Source organism: Peromyscus leucopus, chromosome 20, assembly GCF_004664715.2.
Source record: "Peromyscus leucopus breed LL Stock chromosome 20, UCI_PerLeu_2.1, whole genome shotgun sequence".
In the NCBI taxonomy this organism is placed as follows: domain Eukaryota; kingdom Metazoa; phylum Chordata; class Mammalia; order Rodentia; family Cricetidae; genus Peromyscus; species Peromyscus leucopus.
In genome coordinates this window covers 5,570,791-5,580,323 of record NC_051080.1, presented here as the reverse complement: position 1 = coordinate 5,580,323, position 9,533 = coordinate 5,570,791, and the positions used below count along the sequence as shown (strand labels likewise).

The following is a 9,533-nucleotide window of genomic DNA, read 5'->3' as shown; positions in this document are numbered from 1 at the left end:
CATAATTCTGTGAATACCATATTAATTATTGAATAAAGGAAATGCATCAGCTAATGGGGAGAGACCAGACTAGGAATAAGAGTTTGCCTAAGAGCTACAAACGCTGACCTCAAATGCCCTCAGCTGTCGCTTGTACAAAAGAACTTTAGCTGTTTCTTCCGTTGAGTGTCACTGGATGTACCAACCACACTCCAGGGCAGGCCTCACACTCAGAAGTAGTCGGCCAACGCCAAACAGACTCCATGCTTTTTGTGTGTTTTGAGTTTTGTTTGTTTGTTTATTTGTTTTGAGAGAGAGAAAGAACATAAAGTTAGGTGGGTAGGGAGGTGGGGGAGAGTCTGGGAGGAGTGGGGAATGAGAAAGAATATAATCAAATTATATTGAATGAAATTCTCAAAGAACCAATGAAGATATTAAAATAAATGAGAGGTAGAGCTTCATGGGAATTCCTTAGGGTCACTGAGACTGTTCTAAAGCAAGGTTGTAGGATCCCATGTCTCCTGTCTTCTCTGCCCCATTCCTCAGTTGAAGAATCACCGTTCAGTCCCACCTGCAGGCCTGCAGTGATTCACTACCATCCACCATCCTTACCAGGAGCCACTCCAGTGGGAGCCTCAAACCTTGGACTCCAAATCTCTAATAGTAATAATGCAAAGGTGGCTGACACAGCCAGAACTGGGGTGCTGATTAGCACACCCCAGCTTTCGTGGCACAGCCCCACCTCGATGGCATTTCCTCATTAGCCACTTGATGGAGCTGGTTCCTTATATTTTTCAACCACGAGGCCACCCGAGGCTACAGCTATGGCAAGCTGATGAGTAAGAAGGAAACGTGCAAGTTCAGTGGACAGAATGAGCATCCAACGCTGTCCTTTCACACGCACCCACACTTGGGGCATGGATGAAACCCTGGGGACTTGGAGAAGCCTTTGTACCATAACTAGTAAGGGAGAAATAATGTGCATTGTCACAAGAGAGACAGCATCCTGTGTTTAAATTCAGACTGAAGTGTAATGTCTGATACTGGGTATTTCCAGAGAGTGTTTTCACTAGGGACAGGGCAGAACTCTGCTCCCCCCCGCACACACACACACCTAATGTGTGCCTATAGATTTCCTAAACATAGGGGCTTCATTTGGGAGCTGATGACCACTAAGACAAAAGAAGCATGACTTGACCGTTTGAAGCCCCAAAGGGTGGTGGGGTAGTGTAATCAAGTTCCCTTGTCAGCTTCGCTGGATTTAGAATTGCCAGGGAAACACATCTCTGGGTGTCCATGAGGGTGTTCCCAAAATGTTTAGGTAAAGAGGAAAGACCTACCTTGGATGTGGGCAGCACCATCCCATAAGCTAGAGTCCCAGACTGAAGGAAAGAGAGAAAGTGAAAGGCAGTCCAGCATCTCTCTCCCTCAGCTTCCTAACCGCAGACATGGTGAGATCAGCTCCTACCACCATGCCTCCCATGCCATGGAGTGCTACACCCCCAAACTGGGGGCCCCATCCTTCCTTAAGCTTTATCTGGGATGTTCACAACTATTAGAGAAGTAATGAACCCAAGGAGATCTTTGGACAGTAGAAAAAAGATGAGTTTACTCCCGGCTAATTCAAAATGCAGTAAATCAAATTTTCAAAGTTTTGAAGCAGAAAGAGATCTCGGAAAGCCAGCTAAGCAAAAGCCTTCCTTCTCAAGCTGAAGCAGTCTGGACACACGGGACAGAGGTGAGCAGCACACACTCGGACCAGCAATGAGCAGCAAGAACAAATCGCAAGACCTGGATCTGGCTCCTCTCCCACACTCCTATACAAGGAAAGATCTGCAAACAACATGCTTGAAAACCAGCAAGACTCAGAACACAGAACGTCTGAATAAAAAGGCCCCATGTGAATAAATTCTTAAGAATTGGTAACTTTATAGAAACCTCCGTATATATGTGATTTCCAGAGACGAGGTCTTGTCATAGCTCCTCTTGGAAAATGAAGCAATTCCTCAGCCCCCTCAATCATCTGTTGACTCATAACTATCCTGTCTTTCACCCTGCATCCTGTCAACATCCCACCTATACTTCCAAATCCAGTTCAATTCCCGCCTTCTAGTCCAGCATGCCTCCACACCCCTGCAATCCCAGCACTCTAGAGGTTGTGGCTGGGGGACAAGGAACAGAAGTTCAGGCCTGAGTTATACAGTGAAATGCTATGTAAGAAAAGAATCCACCACTTTTAGACTCTGCGGGAGTCAAGGCATAAGTATGAGTGTGTGTGTGTGTGTGTGTGTGTGTGTGTGTGTGTGTGTGTGTGTGTGAGAGAGAGAGAGAGAGAGAGAGAGAGAGAGAGAGAGAGAGAGAGAGAGAGAGGAAGCCAGGGGTTGACCTGAGGTTTCATTTCTCAGGAGTCAACGGCATCGTTTTTGAGACAGAGTCTCTGGGGCTCACAAGGCAGGTTAGACTGATTGACTGCCCATCCAACCCCAGCGATCCTCCTGAACCCAGCTCCCCAGAGCTGGAACCACAAGCACACACCACCCTGCTCAGCTTTTTATGTAGGTGCTAAGGGGCAAGCTCGGGTCCTCATACTCGCTTGGGGAGCCCTTTATCCACTGAACTAATTCCCCTGCCCATGAATGCCTTCTTGATCGCATTCTTCCATTTCTCTCAAATACAAATCATCATCTTTCCTCTTACAAATACGCAGGGAGGGGCTGGAGAGATGGCTCAGCAGTTAAGAGCACTGACTGCTCTTCCAGAGGACACGGGTTCAATTCCCAGCACCCACATGGAAGCTCACACCTGTCTGTAACTTGAGTTCCAGGGCTTCTGACACCCTCACACAGACATACATCCAGGCCAAACACCAGTGAAAATAAAATAAAAATATAAATGAACCATTAAAAAATTACAAGAATATGCAGGACATATTTCTAGCCTCCCTCACCATCCTTGTGACAGTATCCCTGGTATTACAACTATTTGTATTATACTCCTACTAGTCCTCACAGGACGAACCCCTTTAACAACTTCGGATCCCCTGTGGGTCCTTCAATAAACTGACACACACAAAAAATGTTCTCCATGTTCACTCACGAGTTCACTCCCTACAGCAGCAGGGGAGTGGCTATGACCGAGGCTTTGGAGCCCCACCCTAGCTCCAAACTCCTATCCCTGGAGGAAAAAAATGCCAGGTGTGTAAATACAAGTTATTAAGGTGTGTCAATGCAAGTTATAAAGATCTGAGGATGTGAAAACTTAAACTGTGATAAGAAAGTGATTTAAGGTATATAAAAAGAATGAAACGTTCCAGATTTCTTTTCCTCACTGAACTGCTGTATTAAAACTCCAAAAGTTTATTACTAACTTATCTATTAATGTCAAGTCTTAACATTAATAGTGGAATTCTGATAAGCTTTTAATCTAGCTCTGTTAAACACCACTACCATTATTATAGTCATAAGTTCAAGATTCTAAGTCCCCTCTGGATATTTTCTAAGTATAGACTTAAAAGTGCTTCTCATTGTGCTAAAACCATGTTTCATCTACATATACCCGGTCTTCTGGACAGAGGAAAGAGTGCTAATGCTTTAACCAGAATCATTTCTGGTCCCCCTGTGGCTCAAAGGCATGAGTCTACTGTTTTTTTCTACAATGTGGATTTCAGTACAGATTACAAACAGTGAGAACATTAATGTGTCTAAAACTTACTTCTTTTTGTAAACTCAGAAAATTCTGGAAAGCTCCAGCTTCAAACAGGTCATCAAATGGACTCCAGATAAGTACCATCGATCAATAGCCTAAGGGTCCCCACCTACTGCCTGCTCCTGAGAATGGGATCTCCTCTTTACCTTTCCCTGGTCTTGGGACCCCACGCCACCACCCCCTCTCAATTACCAGGACCTAAGAAAAGAAATTTCCCCCTAAAGCCCCTTAACTTTATTTTCTGCCAGGTCCCCTCAAAATCTGCATTCTGGACAGCTTCAAGATGGCTGCCCCAAGTGGTCCAACCTCACAGCCTGCTTCAAGTAGGCCTGCACTTTCCTAGATCAGATGGTCTCACAGAGCCTGGACAGCGAGTGAACAGCGGCTATCCCAGGACTTGGACAGCATCCCAGCTTTCTCAGGGCCCCCATTGAGCCCCCAGACAACAGGAAGCAGTCTAGAGAGCACGGCTCCCCCAGTTCCCACCAGCTACCTGTTCTATTTCCTCACCTTTTTATAAAAACAAAAGGGAGGAATGTTAGCTGGCAGCTGCAACAGCTGCAGCAGCAGCAGAAGCAACAGCAGAAGCAGCAGAAGCAGCAGCAGAAGCAGCAGAAGCAACAGCAGAAGCAGCAGAAGCAATAGCAGAAGCAGCAGAAGCAGCAGCAGCAGCAGAAGCAGCAGCAGCAGCAGAAGCAGCAGAAGCAGAAGCAGCAGCAGCAGAAGCAGCAGTAGCAGCAGCAGCTGTAGCAGCAGCAGCAGCAGAATCCTGCCTCTGCCGCTGATGCAGTTAAAGTCACCTTCAGCTGTGCAACATGTGCACCCCTTAAAAGTGCCCACCAGGCACAGCACTCTCTCTCTCTCTCTCTCTCTCTCTCTCTCTCTCTCTCTCTCTCTCTCTCTCTCTCTCTCTCTCCTCTTGCCCCTTGCTCTTCTCTTGCACTAACTCCGTTGCATGTGACGTGTTTACTTAGTGGCATACCTTGGCAGGGCCCAAAGGTACCCACTTGGACTTTTTTTTTTCATTACATTGGTGACAGACACATCAAGCCAGGCCCTTTATTTAGAACAAAAGGGGACTCTCGCTTTGGTGAAAACACCATCGAGACCCTCACCACTAAGCAAGGGTCTGCAGTCCATTGCTCTAGCCACACACACACTTTGACAAAAGTCCTCAAGAGTCCAGCGGTGTCACTACAGGGTACAGGGCTCAGAGACGGGGCATCTTCATGGTGATGAAAAGAGCTGAACTGAGGTAGCCAAGAAGAGCCGTTCAAGAACTTGGGGCGGGAGCGACGACGACGACGACGAAGACGACGACGACGACGACGACGAGGACATCAGGATCGACGAGGACATAGGGAGAGATGAGGACACTGGAGCGACGAGGACATCAGGAGCTCACAGCTTCTTACAGCGCCACTGTTCCAGCCTCTCAGAGCACAGTGGCTTGTGTGCCAACCTGGTCATGGAGAAACAGACAAAACCGGTTGGCTGACTGGGGCCTTTCTTTTTAACTATCTATGCCAAGTGGTGGGTTCCATTATGACACTGATTCCATTATAACACTTTCATACATGTATATCATTGTACTTTGCTCAGTTACCAACCACTCACATGTGCACACACACACACACACACACACACACACACACACACACACGTTCTCTCCTCTTGCTGGTAGTTGGCAGTGTCTTAGCACAAAGCTCCATTTAGCTTCTTCCTCAGGGTGACGTGAAAGACTGTAGACAAGAAATCGAGATTCTGAGATACATGGCAAGGGCTTCTAAATGGAATAGGGCTTATTAAAATCATAATATTATTTGATAAAATCAAGGAAAGTGCAGATCTAGAAAAGGTGTGTAAAGATACTAAGGGCTTGCTTTAAGGCTAAGAACTGGCCAGGGGAAGGGAGACCTGGATACCCACCTCCCAACAGGGAACTTCACACCAGAAAAGGTGTCACACAGGAATATCAAAGAAGAGCATTTTTAAAAATGTACCCTTTGGGTCTGCTAGGTGAGTTTTGTTTTGGAGACTCTACCCAAGATTAAACGGTCAGGGGTACAAGGACAGGAAAATGCATTGATCTCAGGAGGAGGAGACAGAAGACACGATTTACCAGTAGTCGATTCCTTTGATAGCCAGGATCTTCTTGGCACACTTTTTGTCATCGGTAAGGTTGTCATCCAGGAAATCTGGCAGGGTGCAGGAAGAAACGAGACAGCTAAGAGGTGCAGCTCAGAGAGGTGAGGGGTTCCGCTGTTCCCTGGGTCCAGGGGCCCTGGTTCTGAGCTGAAGGCTTGGCCCAGTGACTTTCTACGTGAAAAGGCCAATCTAGTAATGCCTCCCCGAGGTAGGGACTCCCTTCCCTTCCCCAGGACATCTCTGAGAAGCCATCAGCTTCATCACACCCTGAAAACGCAGACTTCAAGATTAACTCTCTCTGAACTCCGGGGGAGGACTCTCTGGGCATGTGGAGATGATGACCGGGGACCAGGTTCTTACTGAGCATCGTCACTGCATCACAGAGTTCTCAGAGCAGTGACTCCTGAGATGGACTGGGTCCCAAAAAGGAGTCTGCCTCTGAGGAAGGCCATGGAGAATCGGGAGAGCAGGGTGAAAGAGGCTACTCACTGTCACAGGAAGTGCCGCAGATGTTCTCTGACTCGGGGACCTCGCTGCTCTTGCACCAGTGTTTGTTACTGATCTGGAAGAGGCCGTACTCTGTGCTGCCGTTGTTTCTGACCGTAGCTTCTGTGTTGAAACCACTGCTATGAAATATAACGCAGGTCCCTGAGGGAGATAGAAGAAAGGTGTTTCACAAAGATGTGTAGGAGCAGCGTAATTGAGGAACTAGTTTCCTGGCAGTGGACAAAGGCTTCCCAGCCCATCTCCAAAAGCAGTGAAGGACAACAGAGTGTCGCAATGAAGTGAGAAGGGGCAGACAATGGGAGAAAGAGGGACGGGAAAGCAAACTGAATGAGAGAGAACAGGAGTAAGAAGAACTAAGTGAAAGGAAAGAGAGAGAGAGAGAGAGAAGAGGAGAGGAGAGGAGAGGAGAGGAGAGGAGAGGAGAGGAGAGGAGAGAAGAGGAGAGGAGAGGAGAGGAGAGGAGAGGAGAGGAACTGGAGGAAGTGAAAGGCAGGATAATAAACTCACATTCAAGTGCCGTAATGCCTTGATGGCCATCCATGTCTTCCACGGCCTGGTACACCTCACATTTGGTGAGTTGTGTGGCTTGAACGGCAGGGAACAAAATGTACACCAGGAACAAAGGAATGAAACCCATCATTTTGGCTGCACCTGAATCTTGAAATGTGGACAGGACTCAGCTCCACCTGCTTTTATTTATGAAGGAAGCCTCCAGATCCCTGGCACCAGGTCTGACATCTGGGAAGATGATGAAGAAGGGGTGCTTACGCCGAAATGGAAACACAGAGCCTGCCAGCTTCCTCCCAACACTTCCCCCTAACTTTCCTCCCCGTCTCCCCACATCTCGTCAATGCTGAGTATTGTTCTCTGCCCACACACTTCCACACATGATCCTGCTTCTCATTCAACTCTGGTAAACCTTCGTTTCTTTTAGGGTCAGTTCTAGGAAGCAGGATGTCCCTAACCTAATTTAGACAATACGAGTGAGGCAAAGGGAAAACAAAGTCGGGGTTCACGGCCAACTTGGTTCTTACTCCAAAACACATACAGAATGTGGAAAGGGGATGCACCACGTCCTAGGATTAAAGTTGGCATTTGTCTGGCCAACCTAGCCATGGAGCAAAGTCCAGGAAGAACCCCTTGATATGGTGGCTCACAGCTGAGCCTCAGAAAAGGGGATGGAACATGGAGAACGTGAACATCAAATACAACTTGGATCCTAAGACTTCCTACAGAGGAAGATAGATAATTTGAAAAGTTTGTATGAAAATATCTAGCTATCCTGTGAGCCATTGCCAAGCTCCCAACCCCAGTCACCACTCCCATAAGTAACTACAGGCTACATTGGCACTAATTAAGACATTGTGTCAATCCAAGGCTAATTTCATAATAACATTGTTCTTCTGAAAGTAGCTTATGTATAGCCCCAGAGTTGACCACAGACAGAAAAGGGTGGCCCAAAACATAGAGGATAGTCCTTTCAGCTATAAAGTCATCTACCCCGAGCAAGTAAGGCCCAGGTGCTAGTTCTGAGTGATCTGTGTAACTTGTTGGCATCAAGTGCTGGATTCACAGTATCAGTAATCATTGCCCTGCTGCCTGCCTGTGCTCATCCTTATCCCAATCTATAAACCTGATTTCTTCCATTTCCTGAGGTTTCCATCCTAACCAAGCCACCTAAGACTTAAACACTAAAAGTCTTCCAATTTGTTATTATCTGTAAGTCTTCAGAGTCAAAGAAACGCTTCTCCGTTGAATCCCATCTCATAACAGCATGGATGGAGCCGGGCGGTGGTAGCCCATAGGTTTGATCCCAGCCCTCGGGAGGCAGAGGCAGGTGGATCTCTTGAGTTTGAGTCCAGCCTGGTCTACAGAGAAAATTCCAGGATAGCTAGAGCCATATAAAAAAATAAAAATTAGGGCTGGAGAGATGGCTCAGAGGTAAAAAGCACTGACTGTTCTTCCAGAGGTCCTGAGCTCAATTCCCAGCAACCACATGGTGGCTCACAGCCATCTGTAATAAGATCTGGTACCCTCTTCTGTCCTGTAGACATACATGTATAGAACACTGTATACATAATAAATAAATAAATATTTTAAAAAATAAATAAAAATGAAAATTAAAAAATAAAAACTGTCCATGAGTTGGCTATTTGAAACCTGGGATTTATACAGGGACGCTTGGCTCAATCTGGGAGAAGGGGACTGGACCTGCCTGGACTGAATCTACCAGGTCGATCTCAGTCCTCGGGGGAGGCTTTGCCCTGGAGGAGGTGGGAATGGGGGGTGGGCTGGGGGGAAGGGGAGAGGGCAGGAAGGGGGAGAACAAGGGAATCTGTGGCTGTTATGTAGAACTGAATGGTATTGTAAAATAAAATTAAATTAAATTTTAAAAAAAATAAAAACTGTCTCAAAAAAACAAAAAAGAGAGAAAAAAGGAAACACGGCATGAATGAAACTCATGTGGGAGATGTGAGAAACCAAGATGATGAACAGAAACTCCTGAATGGGGAGAGGTACATGCTCAGAAACACAGCTAACATGTTGCCACAAACCCTGGAAGGGGGCAGGAATGGGAATTCTGTCACACTGAGCAAGTCACATGGAGAATGTGAGTGAGGGTGGGGGATGACCTTGAGCCATGCAGGAGAACAGTTAGGCCTGGTGAAGTCTTCCCAGCAGTGGCGTCTGTACAAAATGCCTCTGGCCCTGGGCTATGCACAAAGTAACTATGACAGAGTGAAATGGGAGTCCAGAGTCTTAGGACCCACAGGGGCTTTCTACACTTCCAGGCACTCCCACTCGCCTGTAACACGATTGCATCTCTGCCAGTCCCGGCAAGCAATAAAAAAGCAGTATAAGGCCCAGGAATCACAGCTAAGCCCAGAAGAGACATCAAGTGTGCCCTAGGAAAGAGAAACCGTCATTTCCCTAGAAATGTTTGTAAAAAATGGGGCCACCTGGGGGTAGGTAGCTGATGGGAACAATTGCCAACATTCAGAGAAAGATGTCTGTTCCTGGAGGTGGAACACAGACAAAGATCTCGGCACCGAAGGAGGAAGAAACGGAAAGACGTAGGGAAAGACAACTGGCCAGCGTGGAAGGCTCCTGCCCAAATCTCCTTTCCAAGGTGTGGGGAGTTAGTGAGGATCCCTCACACAGAGGCTGAGATCTGAATCAAATGACGAAAAGGG

The 9,533-nt window shown here is 47.0% G+C and overlaps 1 protein-coding gene across 1 annotated transcript; it reads right to left on the bottom strand.

The window, feature by feature from the left end:
- Positions 1 to 4,831: 4,831 nt before the first annotated feature.
- On the bottom strand, positions 4,832 to 7,076 carry Lalba (lactalbumin alpha). The gene is made up of 4 exons (XM_028891873.2): positions 6,847 to 7,076; positions 6,322 to 6,480; positions 5,807 to 5,882; positions 4,832 to 5,146 (listed from the first exon to the last, which is right to left on the bottom strand). Exons 1-4 carry the CDS (start codon positions 6,977 to 6,979, stop codon positions 5,086 to 5,088), a joined length of 429 nt encoding a protein of 142 aa, XP_028747706.1. The 5' UTR covers positions 6,980 to 7,076; the 3' UTR covers positions 4,832 to 5,085.
- Positions 7,077 to 9,533: the final 2,457 nt, after the last annotated feature.